A 20,127-nucleotide genomic window follows, 5' to 3' on the forward strand; every position below is an offset into this window, starting at 1 on the left:
AACCACTTTGGAATATTCAGATGTAAAGTGTTTTTGTGTAATGACATGTAATGTCCATGATTTTCCAGCTATTGAAACATTAGAGAAATAAAGTCTAAAAAAGGCATTTGACGCATCTGATGTTTGATAGACTGGTCTTCCTTTTTTGAGAAGTATTACTGTTCCACGTGTAATCCCGCCCCCCCCCCCCCCCACACACACAGACACTTTAAGAGGAGTTACATCATCACAACTTCAAAGAGAAAGAAGAGACAGGAACTCTAGAATTCCAGTGCTAAACACATAGGTCTGTACTAACTTTCTTCACACTATGCTCTGCACTGCTGCTTTTAACATATTTCATATAATATTCGTAAGACAGTTAGAAATAACTATCTGCTGGAGTTGATGCCAAAATATCTACTATGTATGTATTATGGTATTTTTTAAGTTTAAGATTAAGTTTAATACAACATGCTTTACCTGCGTAACCTGAAATCTATCACTACTGTAGTAACCCTTCTCTCTTCTGTTGCTCACCATATAACACTGATATACCATCATATCTTTCAGGTGATTTCAGCTAACCATGTCACAGAAAAAGGAAAACAGGTACAGTATTTATCCGTCTTCTCCAGCTGGTCTTTAAATTGCGAACTATTTGTTTCTCAGCAAAGGCCACGACGAAACGGTAACAAATTAATGTAAAGAGAGGACGAATGAAGCCAGTAGTGAAGTTTTTTAAATTATTTTGTCTAGTAGCCATATAATAAGCGCGATAATGTATGTAACACCGGTCATTATTAGTAAAATTTCCCAATACTGACAGGCGTTCCATACTTCATCACTTACGTGATGTTCTAGTTCTTTTTAAGTGTTCATATTTCCATTGCAAAATATGAATATGAATGAATATGTAACCGTATTGTATATCAACTCCGTAGTAATTTTTTTATCTCTTTTTAACTACTCAAAGATACTTGCACAGGAAAGTCCCATTTTACTTACATATGGATCATGCCATACTATGATATCCATGTTGATCCTTGGTGTGTCACAAACTTAATCATTTCTAAATCCTCACTGTGTGTGTTGTTTGATTCCTTGTATAGTGCGTCAAAGGGCAATGATGTAGCTGAACCCCAGAGCCCAACTTGGGACAACATCACCGTGTCAGGCAACATCGGGACAAATGTCACAGGCAACATCGGGACAAATGTCACTGGCAACACCATCACTGGCAACGTCACATTTGGAAATATCTACTCTGGTTGAGTAAATTACGGTTTTTAATTTCCTTGCATGTTCTTTTTATCAAGTATAGGGCTTCTAATGTTGCAGTTAGTTTCAGTTGCATGTGAACACCCCTTCATATATCATATCCCACCCAATCTAAAAATATATACTTTTGATTTCTTTTGTGAAAAGTCCATGAAAAGATCTTTCATTGTACACTACTTATTCTCACCAGTACCAGTACAGACTTAAACAGAGGTAATAATGACTTGATTAGATTACTGTTGTAGTCATTTCATTGTTCAAATAGACTTGGGGCATGAGTACAGTACTTCTCAGTCTTGGCCACACTTCAGAGGAATACATGCAAAGAATAACTTTAGCAACTTGATTATAATTGTGAAACAATAGTGGCCTGTAACAAAGTGTCATGACAAATTCTGTCTCTTTGCCTCCTAGGACCCCAACAAGCTCCGCCTTCAAAAAACAAAGGTATTCTACTATAACACACTGACATTTTAATATAGTAGACATGATCTAATATTAAGAATGAATTGAACAGTATTTAAAAAAAAACAAAAAAAAACTTGTGACCTTACCCCAAAGTAAAAATAGAAAGTGGACACATACAGCACTGGACTGATTATCCACACCATCTACTGTGGTAGTGCTTGCAAAAATGGCTGCTGCACTGTCACGGCTTGAGCAGCAGGGGGCAGTGGAGTGCACACAACAGCAGTGCAGCAAAGTGACATGTTACATAGTGCAGTACCAGGTCAGGATGAGATACAAGTATGGATAAAAGCTGAGGTTGGTTCTTTGGTGCTACAGACAAAAAGTGAGTCTCAACCAGACATAAATGGAGAGAGTTTGGCAAACTCAGTTTCAGCTGTGATTGGTTAAGAGCTATGTGACTAATGCCATGTTGTAACCTAGCGTTCATGGGCTTTGAAAAAACGTTTTCCCAGTGAAAACATCATCATTCCGCATCATTCACATCACGTAGGCTAATGTGTGAGTCAGAGGTCGGAAAACTGGGGCTAGATTTTGCTAACAGAGTTGCCCAGTTAGGGGCTCGTCATCACTTTTGTCGTCACGTTGTAGTTTGTTTGTAGTCTATGTGGCCTTTCATGTCCAAAAGTTTTAATGTGAACTTGGGAATTTGCCGTTTTTGTCACTTGAAAGCTGCATATCTTTCTTTCACAAGCGTCTTACACTATATTTTAAGCAAATACAGTTGTTTATTTAGGATTAGTGAGTGTATGTTTTAACCTTTGTTGTGGCATCCGTGTTTGTCACACATTCCGACGGCAAAGCACATGAATACTTGCTGTGGGAAAAACAAAGTAGCCACGGGGGCGGTCCTTGCCATTCCAAAGTGCCATGAATGCACCATTATTAGACATTCTCTGGTGCAGATTTGTCCATCCTCCCTCCATTCCTTCCGTCCTGCTGTCCTAACTAACCCCTCCTTCTAATAATTTGAAACTCACTTTGAAAACCACTGACTGGCTACCGGTAGGTAAAGCGGGAGATGTGTTGCTTGCGGGCCGCATAAGCTGCAAAGCACTGAGTGAAGCACTATAGAAATGGTGTATTCTGCCTTTTCACACCACACAGGTTTGTGGATATGAGTGTCACGAATGGCATTATCGTTACAGCCCTAAAAAGTACAAAAAAAACACAACTAAGCCTTGCAGTTGTGTATAGCTCTATCAATTATGTTTGACACACATCTGAGAATCATTGTCATTGTTATGTAGGCTAGGCTAGGCTACTGTATGTGATGTACTGTTATGCTATCTTATGCAGAAAGCAGTTCAAGCAGCTGGAATAGCAATGTTAGTCAACCTTATTTAGTTTTACTCCAAAAATAAATGTTGGGGAAATAGTCTTTCTGGCATGTCATAAAATATTATAGTGCAACCGAAAGTTCAGACCCTTTCAAGTTTTCCATATTTTTGTTTTGTTTCAGACTCATCTTAAAATGGATTCAATTAATTTTCCCATCAATCTACACACAATGCTCCAATAGCCCACAAACAAAAAACTGGTGTTTGGAGTGTTTTGTAAATTGCAAAAAATAAATAAAATAAAATAAAAGACTGAAATATCCCATTTACATAAGTATTCAGACCCTTTATTATGATGGAAATAGACCTTATGCACAAAAGGCTGTTTAGGTAGCTTATTTGTTTCCAGTGAAGGTGTGTTGAACCTGTACCGCTATTGTTAATGTAATTAATGTCTACACAGACCCAGTTGGTTGTTGCACCTAGTGAATCACCATGTCACGATGTAAAAGGATTAATGCGTGGCGTGCGTTAAAATTGTTATTATTGGGCAAACAATATTGTAACAAACTGCAAAGTTGTCACAGAATGGCTTTAATTGGTTACGCACCAAAACACACGAACACATAATTCCGGGCCAGACCTGGCCCTTATGCTCCAGCACTAAACATCTATATGAGGCTGTATCTACAACACACACTAGTTAGACCCGGTTATGAACACTGTAATCAACTATAAACATAAACACGACAGACAGGACGCACAACATTGGTAACTTGCATGGTTAACATTAACATTCAACATAACACATCACCTGAACAGCATCATGGGAGCACAGTCATAAGCCAGCTAGGCTCAGTTCGTTACACAGCCCCCCGAGACTTAGTCCATGTCCCCTTGACTCAAGTCTTACCCTACATCAGTCCATGAGCCTGGCTGGGAAGCGACGCTGGCGTTGTGGGCACCCCGCTGTCGCGGCGGTGACTTACGGTGAAGGCTGCACGGTGACCGGTGTTAGAGCCACAGCTCCATTGTCACCAAGTTCCACAGAGTCAGTGTCCAGGTCTCCACGACCCTCAGCTGAGGCCAGGGGTCGATACGGGGCCAGTCGATCACGGTGGAGAGCCACAACTCTCCGACCCTTAATCAGTCTCACACGATAGACCACATCAGACAGCTTCTCTAAGACATCGCACGGCCCGACCCACTGGCTAGTGAGTTTCGGGAAAATGCCTTTCTTTCTCTCCGGGCAGTACACCCACACTTTATCGCCGGGCTGGAACTCCTGGCCGCGACAGCGCGTATCGTAAGCTCGCTTTTGACGTATTCCAGCTTCACGCATAGCCTCGTGTACTCCTTTCAGTCTCTCGCGTAGCAGCTTGTAGTATTCCAGCCCTGGCTTACCTCCAATCTCTGCTTCCGGAGGCGAACCGAACACCAAGTCCACTGGCGTGCATAGCTCTCGCCCGAACATCAGAGCTGCCGGTGTGCATTTCATTGACTCTTGCACCGCTGTGCGATATGCCCAGAGCACCAGGGGCAAGTATAAGTCCCAGTCCTTTTGTCGGCGGTCGGCCAATATGGCCAGCTGCACTGCTAGAGTCCGATTAAACCGTTCCACCAGCCTGTCGCTTTGTGGATGCAGAGGTGTCGTTCTCGTTTTCCGGATGCCCATGCGCTGGCAAACACCTCCGCCTCGAAATTCCGCCCTTGGTCGCTGTGGAGCTCTTCCGGTGCCCCGAACCGGCAGAACATCTCAGTGACCAGTCTGTCCGCTGTCGTGTGGGCGCTCTGATCTGGCACCGCATACGCCTCCGGCCACTTAGTGAAATAGTCCATGGCCACGGGCACGTAGTGATTTCCCCGCTCTGTGACTGGCAGTGGGCCCATGTGATCGACGGCTACCCGCTCCATGGGAGCCCCGACTGCATATTGCTGCAGCGGAGCGTGCGAGCGTCGCGTGGGGCCCTTCTTCGCTGTGCAGGCGTCACAGCAGTAAACATGCAGTTCAACGTCCAGCCAATAGAAGTGGCTTCTCGGCCGACGAAGAGTCTTTGCAATGCCGAAATGAGCCGCCCCCACTGCCCCATGCACATGTTCCAGTACACAGGCTTGTAATCCAGCAGGAACCAGCAACTGGAAAATGTCAGATTGTCTATCGGGAGCTCGCCAGTGTCTATACAACAGTCCTTGACGTGCTACTAATCCCGGCCACTGTGAATAAATCGCTTTGGTCTCTGGATCGAGTGCTGATACGTCAGTCCATGGCGGTCACTGACCGGCTTCGATCCATGACATGCTGAGGCAGAGGAGGCTGAGGACATGGTAGTAGCAATGGCCTCTTTGACAAAAAAGTCAGAGAACTGAGCTGCTGACTGAGAATTTATACAGCGAGAGTAGCGGCCATTAGCTTTAGCCGCCTGCATAGGGTTAGAGATGGCAAAGTTAAATAAAACAGGTAAATGGTCAGAGAAGGATGTTTCCTCAACCATAATATTACCTACAGAAAAACCATGACAAAACAAGATCGAGGGTATGACCTAGTATGTGGGTGGCTTGATCAATATGTTGAGTGAGACCAAATGCATTCACAGCATCACAGAACTCTTTTACCATTGGTTTATCTGGGCAGCATACATGAATATTAAAATCACCCAGTACTAGTAAGCGGTCATGCAATGACACAAAATGAGAGAGGAAGCCTGAAAATTCAGCAATAAAATCTTTATCTGGCTTAGGAGGTCTATAAATCAACACACACACCAGCGAGTTCGTTTCAATAATTCTTCTCCACTCGGTCCAATGAGCGGCTGAAGTATGCGACCACTTGCACCCCCACGACATGGCCCAGGAACCCGGTTTGCCTCCGGAACAGGTGGCACTTTTTCGGGTGCAGTTTGAGCCCAGCACCTCGTATGGCGTCGAACACCTTCTCCAGATGTCCTATTGCACCAGTGAAGTCCGTTGCATGACACAGGATGTCGTCCAGGTAAACCACGCAGCACGTCCAGGTAAACCACGCCAGGAGATGCTCCATCAGCCGCTCTAAGTTCGCTGGCCCGTTGCATAGGCCGAACGGAAGTACCCGGAACTGCCACAGCCCTTGCCCGATGGTGAACGCTGTCTTCGGCCGAGCTTCCGGGGCTAGCTCAATCTGCCAGTAGCCACTGCGGAAGTCCAGCGAGCTAAACCAGCAGGAGCCGGCAATGCTGTCCAGCGCATCGTCAATGCGGGGGAGCGGGTAGGAGTCTTTCTGAGTAACCTGGTTGAGGCGCCTGTAGTCAACACAGAACTGCCACGAGCCGTCCTTCTTCTGGACGAGTACAGCTGGCGCAGCCCAGGGACTACTACTTGGCTCTATTACTCCTGCTGCGGCCATTTCCTTTATCTTTTCTTCAGCTGCTTGTCGTTTGGCGAACGGTAAGCGATGAGGTTGAAGTCGGCATTTCCGGTGTCGATATCGTTGTTGGACCAGGCTCGTTCGGTGCAGTCCTCATCTCTTGGCGCGAAGATGTCGGTTATGCGCTGCTAGTAGCCTCCGCACCTGGCTACCCAGTGCTTCACTCAGCCCCTCACAGCTCACGAGTGCAGAGTTAATTTACGGCTTGCCTGCGTCTCTACAGAGGGCAGCTCTCTGGCGGAGAGTGGTGATTGCTCAACCCGCCTCCTGGCTCCTCTCTAGTGGGTTGAGCTGAGCAGTGGCCGGACTCCAGCAAGCGGACCTGGATGAGACCTGTTGTTTTCGCTTGGCTTGAGTTTGGGGCTTGTGTGGGGAGGGGCGAGTCTTGGATGGCGAGCACTCTTTTTCGGCGAAATTTGCTTTCTGCGGGCTTGTGGAGCAAGTTGGAGGTTCTTCGTCGGCGCCAGCTCTCCGCGCCGTGCTCTGTCTTCCCGCCCGTGTGCAACTCTACGCTGCTCGTCCCTAAGTGTAGTGTGAACCGGGAAATGTCCACCACAGCCCCCATTTCTCTAGCATCGCCCAGGCCGAGAATGCAATCATCCTGAATGCTAGCCAACCAAAGCTGGCGGCTCGCCGTCTCAAGCGTTGATGGACCGCACACCACTTTTTGTCCATACAGTTCCGCTCGCTCTCGGTAACTGTGGTAATGCGTGTTTTGTCTCTTCCCAGCCTCTGGGTCTGGCTACCAGCGTGCGGGTAAGAGAGACGGGGCGCCCAGCGAGATGGTGGAGCCAGTATCAATCAAAGGCGAAACCGAGTCCCGTCTAGCGTGCAGTCCACATAGAGTCCTCTTGTTTGGCGAGCGGCCCAGCCGTTATGCAGTCCATAGCCAGGGAGGTAGTGAAACTTGAAGGTGGCATCCCTCCGCCGTGCCACCTCCCTCTAGTTTGACTGGGGCACGCGCGTGAGGGGTGCTGGGCCGGGACAGTACCTCGCGATGTGCCCCGGCTCGCCACACCGGTAGCATCCGTCTCCACTGGCCGGCCTCTTCCACTCGCGTAGGCGGCGTTGTGGTGGCTGTGCTGTGGTCTGTCGCGTCGTCTCCAACTCCTCCCAGTCTTCCTCCATCGATGTCTGGCGTACGCAATGCATCGACTCCGTTGTGTGGAAGATGTTTTCCACCCGTTCGGCCTCCGCCAGCGCCATGGCCAGCGAGCTGGGGGCACTCAGTCGAAGGTGTTCTCTCAGCCGCTCCGGGTGGATGCCTCAAACAAACGCTTCCAGTGCCATCTCTTCATGTAGACTCTGGCTGTACGTTGGGTAGCCCCGCCAGGCATACAGCTGCAGGTCAGCCGCGAACTTGCCCAGTCTCTCGTCCTTGTGTCGCCGTCTGGAAGCGAGTTGTTCTCGAGCATCGCTGGTGAAGATTCTCTGGCCGAGTCGTTGTTGCAGAGCGGCTTCGATTGCGGTCCAGCTTGCTTGCTCTGCCGGTGGCAGGTCTTCTAATACTTGTAGCGATTCCCCCTCCAGAGCCAACGCCACCTGTACGCCCGTTCTCTCCGCCGACCAGCCATTCAGCTCGGCTACCAGCCTTACCTGCACCAGGTATGTCGCCAGCGGCCTCTCACCATTGTAGCGCCGCAACTTGGCGTTGGAGCGCCCTTCTGCCGCCGTTTCCCTTGCTCCCGTGTGGAGCGGGTTCCAGTGGTGGGATGCTGCCATCAGCCCGGTTTGTCTCCTCCTGTGGCCTGGGGCGGGCTTCTTCGTTACGGTCACGCTGCAGGCTGGCTCCGTCTGCTGGGCCCAGCAGGTGGCCATGGGCGAGGACGCTGTCGAAGAGTCGCCTTGGCAGGAAACTCATCATCGCCGGGATATCGGTTGCAGCTTTCTCCTCCCGTCCAGTAGGGGTCGACATCCCACTTCTGACACCAATTTAACAAACTGCAAAGTTGTCTCAGAATGGCTTTTATTGGTTACGCACCAAAACACAGCTAACGCTCCACCGGAAACAAATGAGCTACCTTTCGTACGTAGGGTCTATTGAACTCTGGTGCCTCCTACTTCTATCAATGGTCTTTGAGATACTTCTACAACTTCCACCTGTGCCTAAATTAATTCTTTGGACATGATTAGGAGAGGCACATATCTGATTTTGGAAAACTTTGTGTGTACATTTGCATGTAAACTGAGAAGAGTTTTAGGCAGCCAACGTGCGACCTATGTACATTTTCTACGGATACCATGGATTTCAGAGTAGCAATCACATTTATGTTGGTGCAAACCTTTTTTGTTTGTTGCTTTTGCAGTTCAAACTTACAGGTGTGCACAATGTTATTTTTGAGAACGAAGAGGGTGAAATGTCCCTTTATGAAAATAGCCGGCCACGTATAAACCAGGCTTGTGCAAAATTCCAGAATTGAATTGAAACTGGCTCTTAAATTCCAATTCAATTCTTGAATTTCACTTTGATTTCAATTGAGGTAGCAAACAGGAAGCAGAATTGCAATTCGAATTGTGCACAACCCTGGTATAAACATAGCCTATATAATGCCATGTTTACACGTGGCTGGCTATTTTCATAAACGGAAATTTCACCCTCTCCGTTTTCAGAAATAACATTGTGCACACCTGTCAGTTTTTAGAAAAATCTTCCTTTAACCCTGGTATATGCCTTCAAAAGCATGCCAAACCTGTACGTGGCAGTGTAACGAGAAGCTCAAGCCCATGTTAACCAATCAGAATCCTGAAAATATCAACAACAGCAACAAATCACTTCCTCTTTCTCTTTTGAACTGACTAAAAATCTCCGCCTCGTCACATAAATCTCCGTTTGTACCTCTTTAGACGCAAACGAACAAACAGAGTTTTCCCAAAAAAACGATCAGCCCGGAGTTTTTAAAAACTCTGTTTGCTGGGGGATAAAACCTCCGTTTGCGTCTAAATGACAGAGTCAAGCGCAGAACAACATCACCGGTTGCATCGTTTTCGTTGTCGTCTAAACAGGGCCTTAGGTTTCATAGCTGATGGTGTACAGTATGTCAGAGTGAAAACCAAGCCTCAAGGTCGAGAGAATTGTCTATAGACCTGCGAGACAGAGTTGTGTGAAGACAGATCTGGGGAAGGATAAACATTTCTGCAGCATTGAAAGTGCCCAAGAGCACGGTAGCCTTCATCATTCTCAAATGGAAAAGATTTGAAACAACCAATAGTCTTCCTAGATCTGGGAGGGATTCCCGAAAGCATCGTAAACACTCATAGATCTATGAGTGATCCAAAGTTCTTGTTACTGTCTAAGAACATCTTAACAGGTACTTCTCACTGAGGTCACTATTAGGACAAACAGGGGAATTACAACTTAGAATATAATTATCCAACTTACGTTCATTCTTTATTGTACAGTAATTACTGGTGATGAATCAGATTTTAGCGTGCAAAATAGCATAGCTTACATTTAATGGTCATAATAATGTGATGTGAAAAGCGGACAAAAATGCAATTAAGTTATGAAACGAGACGTTGCCAGAATAGTTTGGCATTGTCTTTGTGTAAGTGTAGGCTCTCTTTTATTAGGCCTATGAGGTAAAAGCATAGAAAGGAACATTTAGTCTGTGCTGTGTCAAAATCTAAGCCTACACATTTCCTCACTTTCTTACTCGCCCTATTTTTTACCTTCAGACGTCTTCTTAAGTGACACCACAAAACATTATTGCACAGGCAGCACACACAGTTGGACTCTCACAAGTAAAGAACTGCATGACCGATGTACCGAGTAGCCTAAGCTATAGCCTAGGTATACTGTATGTTCATATATCTTCCAACAAACATAAAAACAGAGCAACAATCTAATCTTAAATAATTACAATTATTTATGCCCGTGTGTGGTAGCCTATATAGCATACTTGGGATGCTTACATGAAGATCAAAGTTTTTCTATTTTCGTATTGATGTGAATTAATGTGTAGGCTAGATCCGAAGTTTAAACGGTAGGCCTAGCTGTGCCTGTGACGTGCAGTCACCTGACATAACACCATGAAATGAAAAGATATTTCAGAACTATTAACGTGGACAGTTCCCCTCAAGAGCATCTTGAGAACAGTGCAGGCACGTTCACACTACGAGCATCTTCGGGAAACAATCGGGAAAACCAAACAAACGATCTTAAGATCGTAGAAAACCCTTGTAAATGCATTTATCCATCGTTATTGGGAAACCAGGCCCTGGTCTCCCAGTCAAACTGAGTAATTGGGGACAGGTCAGTCAGGCAACCAAGGTCTAAATCTGGGGTCGTCAAATGGCGGACCGCGGTCCAAGTCCGGACCCTGACGTGATCCTATCCGGACCCGGACCATAATAGCCTAATTTAGGTTTTCACGTAAGATTTCAAAGCTGCTCTAAATGTTTCGTAGGTTATGATAACAGCATTTAGTTCAGTAGCTCCAGGAACCATCATTTTGCTAGCTGCTACTCAGCCAGTGAAATCTGTGCATTCTGATAAAGTTGAGTCAGTGAGTAAAGTTACTATGGTGAAGACACTCACTGATAGCCTGAAACGAGTGAGGAGAGGAGACGGGACGAGAAACAATCAGATGGATATCTAAGTTAGGATAAATAAGTTATTTTCAAATCATCGATTGCTCAAAGAGGAGAAAGCTAGACAGCGAGAACAGAGCTTTATAAAACAATACGGGGGCAATGCCACGCAAAACTGTCACATCCGTAACGCCAACTAAATAGGCTACCATGGCATTATGTTGGCGTTAAGGATGTGACAGTTTTGCGGGGAATTACGTGCAATTGATGCAACCCTGTGGCTGCAACACGAAACTACATGAAGCAAGAACTACCTAAGCCTTATGCCACAATGTGACATACTCATAAGTTGCAGCTCCTCTCATACATATACGAATTAACATCCCCCGACTGGACTATTTGAACTTTCTGACACTAAATTAGGATTAATGCATTATCATACCGGATATGTAATCATCCCACCTCTTGTAACTTTCACCTCAGGTGGCTTTAAACACCATGTCCTATTCTCTACACCTGACTATCATATGAATTTGTCATGTATACAGACCTTACTGTCCTGTATTTGACCCTAGGCAGATGGGTCATCCCCTCGTGGATCTGCTCGAGGTTTCATCCTATATGTATCTCCAATTCTAGGGAGTTTTTCCTCTCCCCTGTTACCCATTAACCTGACTCCGCCAGATGGATTTGCTCCGCATTTCATCACTTTTCATTGAAGAACTTTTGGGAAGGGGCGGAAATACTGGATAGCTGATTGGATAAACCATCTGTCTATCACCACCTTTGTTGGTTATCGACGGGCCAAATCAACCAATTAGATGAACAAAGTGTTCTTCTAATGCCTTCGTTTAACATACAATTAAGTTAGGGAACGTGACTAACGTTAAGATGTTTTAACTTACCATTTGTATGTGACATGAACCTAATCAACGACAATTCCCATCAAGTTTTCACGGTAGGTCCTACACTTCTTAGTCCATATCGCTGTGATTCTATCAGGCCAATCAAATCGTGTATAGAGTTAGGCGGGCTTAACATAATGATTGATGGCAGAGTTGCAACGGTTTGGCTTGAATTCCCTGCTACTTGAAAACAAAGATGGATGTTGCTGTTGGCCAACAGTGTGACATGAGTTAAGCTTGTTTAAGTTGGCAAAAGTTTGAACTACTACTGAGTACTGCGAACGGTGAGTGCCCAGACCCTACATTTTAATGTGGGTCTGGCTCGTCAGGCTAGTTTTTCGCCTGATTTGGGCTCGCATTTTTCACGACATAGCTCCCCCTGCAGCTTCGGTAGCAAGTGAGCTAGCCATCAATAAACCAAGCTAAACACATACAGGGCTCACAATAAAACGGTCGAGCAAACACATTGTTCAAGAGACTATCAAACCACATTACAAAAACGAAGTTCACCCAAGGGTAGGTACAACTAACCTGACTCTCGCCAGATGAATTTCGTTCCGCCTAGCTCCACTCATTCATCTGGGATCAATCCATTGGAGTGGTGCTTCAGAAGGCTGGGCCTAATCAAAAAATGCTTGCATATGATTGGATAAGCCACTTGTCCGTCATCTATTGACGTGCTACTTCAACCACTCACATCGAAGCCAACCCGTGACGCTGAGAACAGTCTCACAGTGGCTTCTACGCTACGTCACATCTATGAAACTCCCACCCTGCGTCCTGATTGGCTCTACCATAAAATCTGGTGCCGAAATCACTCTCAACGGAAGAGATCCCAGATGGATGTGAGTGAAGCTAGGCGGAGCTAAGCGGAACGAAGTTCATCTGGCGAGAGTCAGGTTAAGGTACAACAGCAACAAAGCAAAGTCGTTTTGGAGTCCGTTTTGCAGTCTTCTTAGAAACTACAATCTGACTACATTTTCGAGGCGCGATTGGATACTTCCTTATAATTATTGTACTTTATCTTTTATTACTTTTTTTACTACTTTTGACTTTTTTTTGCTTACTAATTATCCTTTATTTTTAAATGATTTTACCTTGTGTTTTATGTTTTCTTTTTATTATGATCTTTACCTTTTAGCTATTCTTTGACTATATTGCCTTTCTATGCTTTTTATTTGTTATTATTGATTGGTTTTGTTTATGAAAGTGTAACGGATGCCAGCTAGCTTAGCTGTGCTTGTGGAACGTTGGTAAACCTCACTCCCCGACGCCTCAAGAGTACTGCTGGCATGCAATAGCCTGGGCTATTGGCTCAATTGTTAGCGCACTCGCCTCCCGATCCGAGGTGCTGCTGTTCGCGGGTTCGAGTCCGGGCGTGTGCAGGGCTGAATCGCGCAGGTTCAACACAACGCAGGTTCAACACAACGCAGGTTACATAAAGCACTAGGGATCAACCGAAATGGATTTTTTTAGTGCCGATAACGATTTTTTTCCATCAGCCTTAGCCGATGACCGATACAGGCGGCCGATTTTCTTGAGCCGATATTTGGAGCCAATACTGCTTTTATTTTGCTCCCTCAATTTACATCATACAAATGACACATAATTACACAAATGATGATAACAAATGTTATAAGTCTCAATTTAAAAAAGGAACATTTATTGAACTTATGGATGGGTGCACTGGATATGGTTAACTGTGCAACATGCTTTCATCAACATCTTACAACACAGCCTTGATGATGCATTGCTTGCTGACATATTATAACGTGGGGTCAGATGTTTCTGTTCTAAACTGCATCAACGTCAAAAGGTATAAAAACTGCTTTTATTTTGCTCCCTCAATTTACATCATACAAATGACACATAATTACACAAATGATGATAACAAATGTTATAAGTCTCAATTTAAAAAAGGAACATTTATTGAACTTATGGATGGGTGCACTGGATATGGTTAACTGTGCAAAATGCTTTCATCAACATCTTACAACACAGCCTTGATGATGCATTGCTTGCTGACATATTATAACGTGGTGTCAGATGTTTCTGTTCTAAACTGCATCAACGTCAAAAGGTATAAAAACGTATCTCTCAAAGTTTTAAAATCTCTCCTTCAGGTAGCGCAGCTCTCTCATATCGCTGTGATGCGTGTCCTACTGAGTGAGACAGACCAGACGCACACACAAACTTCTGTTTGGTAGCTGACGAACCACCATTGAACTGGCTAATGATAATGTTAGCAAACGGCTCTAAACAAGTAAGGCATGTCTGGTACATGATAAACGTTAACACGAATTAATATTCAACTACACGTCTCTCATTTTTAAAGCTCTGATATCACTGCGATGGCAACTCCACCCAGCTCGAAGGAGAGGGGGAGGGAGACGCACACACCACACACGTCCAAAACTCAGCCAGGTGGTCGCTGAATAAAACTCCCACAAATATCTCGGAACAACGTCGGCATTACTTAATCATATGATTGACCAGTGTTCGTAACAGCTACCGCTAACGCATGCATACGGATAGCCTACAACTTAGCTATTTGCAGCTCCCTAAATACAATGGCAAGCATGTTTTATAGAACAGGCATTCAGGGAGGGAGACACACACACACACACACACACCACACGCGTCCAACACTCAGCCAGGTGGTCGCTGAATAAAACTCCCACAAATACCACGGAACGTTGGCATTAGGCTACTTAATCATATGACCAGTACAGCTACCGCAGGAATATGGATAGCCTACAACTTAGCTATTTGCAGCTCCCTAAATACAATGGCAAGCAGTTTTATAAACGATCATTAGCATTAAAAAAGTAGCCTACCTATCTATCATTCGTGTTTTCCATTTGGACCCACAAACTTGCTTCCACCTTCAAAGTGTATGGCAATATTTCAGCTAAGTCAAACAGTTAAAAGATGCTTTGAAAGTTTAAAGTTTACTGTTGTCTTGAAGAGCAGGCTTTCAGCACTCTGCTCGTGGGGGAGGGGCAGTCTGCACGTGAATTGCAGTTTCTCCAGCAACACAGAGCTGCCGTAGACGCCTGTATGTAAATAATGCGGGGGAAAAACTATTGGCGAATGCAGCCGCTTATCGGCCGATGCCGATACACGTAAAAAACGCAAATATCGGCCCGATATATCGGCTGATCCCTATAAAGCACATTGAATGACCTCTGTGTATGAAATGCGCTATATAAATAAACTTGACCAGAAAGTTGCATATTCGGTTTTTCTGCGGAGAAGCACTAGGGGGAGACAAAGCACCTACCAAACGACCCAAAAAGTGTTGTAGAATCATCAGAACGACTCTCGGGGGGGACTTTTAACAGGCAGCCAGTGTAGAGATATGGGAAATATGTTCATATTTTTTAGTTCTAGTGAGTGTGCGAGCAGCTGCATTTTGTATAAGCTGTAAGCTCTTTAGACAGGTGTTATTGCAGCCAGGGTATACTGTAGAGCATTGCAATAATCAATCCTTGAAGTGACAAAAGCATGGATTCATTTCTCAGCGCCTGGCAAGGTTAAAGACTTCCTTATCCTTAAAATGTTCCTTAAATGATAAAATGAAGTTTTGGTAATCTGTTTTATGTGATTATTTAGTGATAGGTCTTGGTCAATTGTAACTGCTAGATTTTTAACACTTGAGGATGAGGATAGTCGTAGATCAGTAAATGTGATGAGGATAGGATATCCCTCATCTTTTTAGGACCTAAAACCATGACTTCTGTTTTATCGGAGTTCAAAAGCAGGAAATTATTTGTCATCCATGTCTTTATGTCTCTTATGTGTCAAGTTTGGCTAACAGAGTTAATTCATCAGGTTTTATAGAAAGGTATAGTTGTGTATCGTCTGCTAAGCTAATGAAGCTTAAATGGAAGTTTGCGGAATGTGTGCCGTTTGGTTCAATGGTCCAGTCAAATCCCCTAGCTGAGCTGTTGTAGCTCGACTTAACTGTGCATGTAAACGTACTGTCTGACAAAAAGTCAGAATGAGTAATTATAACTGACGAAAAGCCCTGAGGACATAAAATATCTTATTCAGATATCAGGGTTGGAGAACGTAGTAGTGACTTCACACAGAGGCTTGAGCTTCAGGGCCCTCTGAGCCCATGGGCCTGGGCCCAGTAGGCCCGTTGGTAACACTTTATAATAAGGTGCCATAATAGCAAACTAGTCATTACCTAACCCTTTGTTAATATTTGTAAATTGTTACTAAAATATCTATTAGGCACAAGTTAATAGTTTTCTGTCTATTGCCCCCACAATCCAAACACCCACCACCCCCAACAGTTACACACAATCTCTAAACAGCCTAAGGCACAACCCACCTCCCCAATGTTCAATATGTTAGGACATGGTGTAAGACCCTAGACATAGACAGATGTGTGTCTCTCCTAATAATGTCCAATGAATTCATTTAGGCAGATGTGGACTCTAATCAAGTTGTATAAGCATCTCAAGGACCATTGATATAAGTAGGGTGCACCAGAGCTCACTTGCAAGTGTCATGACAAGGGGTCTGAATACTTATGGAAATGGGATATTTCAGTCTTTCATTTTGTATACATTTACAAAACACTCCAAACACCTGTTTTTTTGGTGGACTATTGAAGCATTGTGTGTAGATTGATGAGAAAATAACAAAACTTGAAAGAGTCTGAAACTTTCTGGTTGTACTGTTGCTCATTGTCCGAGTCGATCATAAGTTCTTCAACTTTCCAATTTAATCTTTGTTATGGAATTGGCACATTATAGGACAAACAAAGTTACAGTAAATCACAAATAAACTCTACAAATATTGATTTATACAGTTATTGGGATAAACAGACAAAGATGTATTTTTGTATGAGTTCTTACATGTTCTCAGAAACAATAAACAGATATTTATGAGCCTGTGAGTGGTATATAGAAATGCTTTTATCTGGCGTTGCGTGTGTTACGAGGCGGTCCTGGCTCAAGCTCTTCATTATCTAAGGTATGTTCAATTAAATTAAAAAGCCTACCGCAACTCGCAACCAACAGAAACAAACACAGAAAGACCTGAGAAACACCCTACGTGTGGTGCACAAACTTGGAAGTAGGTCCTAACTGTGGTGTGTGTGTGTGTGTGCGCATGTCAGCTTGGCAGGAGAATCAGAGAGCGGTCACCTACCTGTGGCATCCTCGCGCTCCCGGCCTGGTACTCCGATACTTGTAGCCCTATGGCCAGCCCAAGCGATGGTTCTCGTACATGTTCAAGGTTTTTATTATAATTTGATGGTGCTTTTTCAAAAAAAAAAAAAAAAAAATATATATATATATATATATAGTCCACAAATGGCGGCAACGTGCGGGGACAAACAGGCCACAGCTCCCGCTGGGCCTTGCATAACGAATTGCTGCCCAGTTTCTCCTCAAAAGGTTACGACAGGTGTTCAATTTACCAATTAGCCACAGGTAGTGACATCACTGAAACCCCGCCTGTAAGTCAGTGCTTGCCCTACAATGTGACCCTAACCTACCGTAACATACTTCCCCCCCTCAAAAAAAAAAACACAATGGCAAAACAAATGCAATAGCTAACACCACCAAATATTCTTATTTTATAATTTTTATATTCTTTTCATAATTTTTTTGTGTTTTTTTTTTTCCTAAATTTTCTTTATTATTTACAAAATGTACATGTTCTTTAAAACAGAACTAAGAAGAGACCTATTCCCTCGGACATCCACAGCAACTGTGGGTAACCTTGAGGAAATAGAACAAGACCTCACAAAATCCATGACCAAGACCAACATAATTCAAGTCACGCAAGAGAGTCAACAGATCCAATGTGAGCGTGATGTTGAATGCCCAGCACCAGCAGCTGAAGCACAAAGCTCCTAAACATCAGGCGGCAAGAGGCATACATCCTGACCACAGATGTCACCTCATCAAATGGTCCAAAAGAGCCACTCCTAGGGACAGCTACACCTGATACCAGGGATGGCAGACCCGCATCCTGCAACAGCATGGCTCCAATGGCTTTCAAAAAGCCCTGATATTTTCTACAGGAGTAGGCTTCAGGGAGAAACCCACAAGGCACTTTAGCCCCCAAACTGGTTCCAATCCATGGGCTTTCCCCAAAAATCTGATTAACAGAGTCAAGTGATTGCTGCCCAAGTGGTCTGTAATACCCCTGGTCATTTTCAGAGCATTCACCAAAAGTAGCCCTGTACTGTTTATCTTGAGCACAATGATCTTCCGATTTACCACTGTGCACTGGCAAAGTGGATGGCACCTCTGAAGCCTCATCCACAGCTAACACAGGTAACTCACCTGCAGGGCAAGGTTTTATTTCTTCCAAGGTAATATCCAGACCCTCGACTAGGAGGTCCATGTCTTCAATGAGTAACTCATTAATTACCTCATCTATCCAGACATCCTCAGAACATGGCTCCATCTCAAGTTCACTAAACAAAATATGCAAACATGAATCAGCCAGGTCAAACTCATGTTCATCAGATGCCTCAGAAGTGTCACACCCCTCCCAAATTTGCAGAGATGTGCTCAGTTGGGATTCAACAAAAACCTCAGGAGCCGCGCATGTCAAAGGTGCCATGCATGCCTCCATAAACTCAAAACAAGCCTCATCAGGCCTGTTTACAACATCACCACAAGTGAAAATTTGTGTTCCTGTTCGAAACAGGAAAAACTGTTGCCTTTTAAGATATCTGGGGAGTGAGGCAGCAAGTGCAGTTCGAAACCAAAAAAGTAATTTTGCTGCCTTCTAAGATATCTTAGATTGATTGAAAAATTGTCATTTTTGGAGGCAGCATTGATGCACACTTCATGCTCCCTCCTACCCAAAACAGCTGTGAAAAGTAAACAAAGATGGCATTCTTTTGCTTAGATTTGCAGATTTGAGATGAGAAATAAACAATTTATTATCTGATAATAATAATAATAATAATAATAATAATAATACGTTTATTTTATATAGCGCCTTTCTCAAACCCAAGGTCGCTTTAGTAGGAAGGCAAGGAAACACAACAACAAACAAACAAAACAATACAACAAAGACAAAGGCAGGGAAACACAATAACAAACAAACAATACAATACAACAAAGACAAGTTATCTGTATGGAGCTATGTGTTGGGTGTGGAGGAGAAGTGATCATTAAACAGAAAGGTCTTGAGATGTGCTTTAAAGAAAGGAAGAGAGGGACAGGCACAAAGAGGTTGGGGGAGGGAGTTCTAGAGTTTGGGGGCCAAGGCACTAAAGGACCTGCCACCTAGGGTGGTGAGTCTGGAGCGGGGGATAGCCAAGAGATTTTGGTCAGAGGATCTGAGTGGGCGGGAAGGAGTGTAAGGGGTCAGGAGATTGCGGATGTAGGGGGGAGCAAGGTTGTGGAGGGCTTTGAAGGTGAGTAGTTGTACTTTGTATTTGATCCGGGACGGAACTGGTAGCCAATGAGAGTTGATGGAGAATGGTGGTGATGTGTGCTGATCGTCTGGTATGGGTGAGGAGCCTGGCTGCAGAGTTTTGAATATATTGTAGTCTTTGAAGGGTTTTAGTGGGGAGACCAAGGAAAAGTGAGTTGCAGTAATCTAGACGGGACATAGTGAAGGAGTGAACGAAAAGTCTGTGCATCACTAACAGAGAGGAAGGGTTGGAGGCGGGCAATGTTACGGAGGTGAAAGAAGGCAGTCTTAGTGAGTGATCTGATATGAGGATAAGGGTGGAGTCAAGCTGAATGCCAAGGTTTTTAACAACAGGGGTAGATTATATAATACCATTGTTATAACCATTAATAGTGTCTGGTCTGATATATTTGCCACCCGTAAAACTAATTTATACCGTTAGCCTGTTAGCTTACGTAAGCTAATTTAGTTTAACCTCAGGCTTTTGCTAAAGTCATACCATAGTGTTCATATTTTGGTTCTATAGAGTTAGGAACAGGGTTCTAAATGAACTTTTTTGATCACCAGCCAATGTGGCTGGTAACTTTCTAAAATCAGAATTTCCACAATTTTTTTTGCCTTCATGATTTCATTTTATAAGTTTCTTATATTAAAAAGGACATATCAATTATCATCAACAATGACAAGCCAGCTGGAACCTGCCACTCGTTTTCTCTCCCTCTCATGTGCGCTCAGGCTCGTTAAATGGAGTAGCATACGATACGTTCAAGTGGATTTTAATGGAAAGGACCCGAAAAGTATAATCTTTATGTAACATGCTGTTACTGCATGTTGACATTGTAAACTTTTTCTAACAAGAGTGAAAACCAGTTTGCAGTAAAGCTAC

The 20,127-nt window shown here is 44.1% G+C and overlaps 1 protein-coding gene across 1 annotated transcript in view; it reads left to right on the forward strand.

The window, feature by feature from the left end:
* Positions 1-194: 194 nt before the first annotated feature.
* The window catches only part of LOC125302903 (ribonuclease inhibitor-like), a 28,016-nt gene continuing 8,083 nt past the window's right edge, over positions 195-20,127 (forward strand). Inside the window, exons 1-4 of the mRNA XM_048256246.1 lie at positions 195-286; positions 553-591; positions 1,092-1,249; positions 1,675-1,707. Of these exons, the coding sequence (XP_048112203.1) occupies positions 569-591; positions 1,092-1,249; positions 1,675-1,707 (214 nt within the window). The 5' untranslated portion in view covers positions 195-286; positions 553-568. The remainder of the gene's footprint in view (positions 287-552; positions 592-1,091; positions 1,250-1,674; positions 1,708-20,127) is intronic.

Source organism: Alosa alosa, chromosome 11 (genome assembly GCF_017589495.1).
Source record: "Alosa alosa isolate M-15738 ecotype Scorff River chromosome 11, AALO_Geno_1.1, whole genome shotgun sequence".
Classification (NCBI taxonomy): Eukaryota; Metazoa; Chordata; class Actinopteri; order Clupeiformes; family Clupeidae; genus Alosa; species Alosa alosa.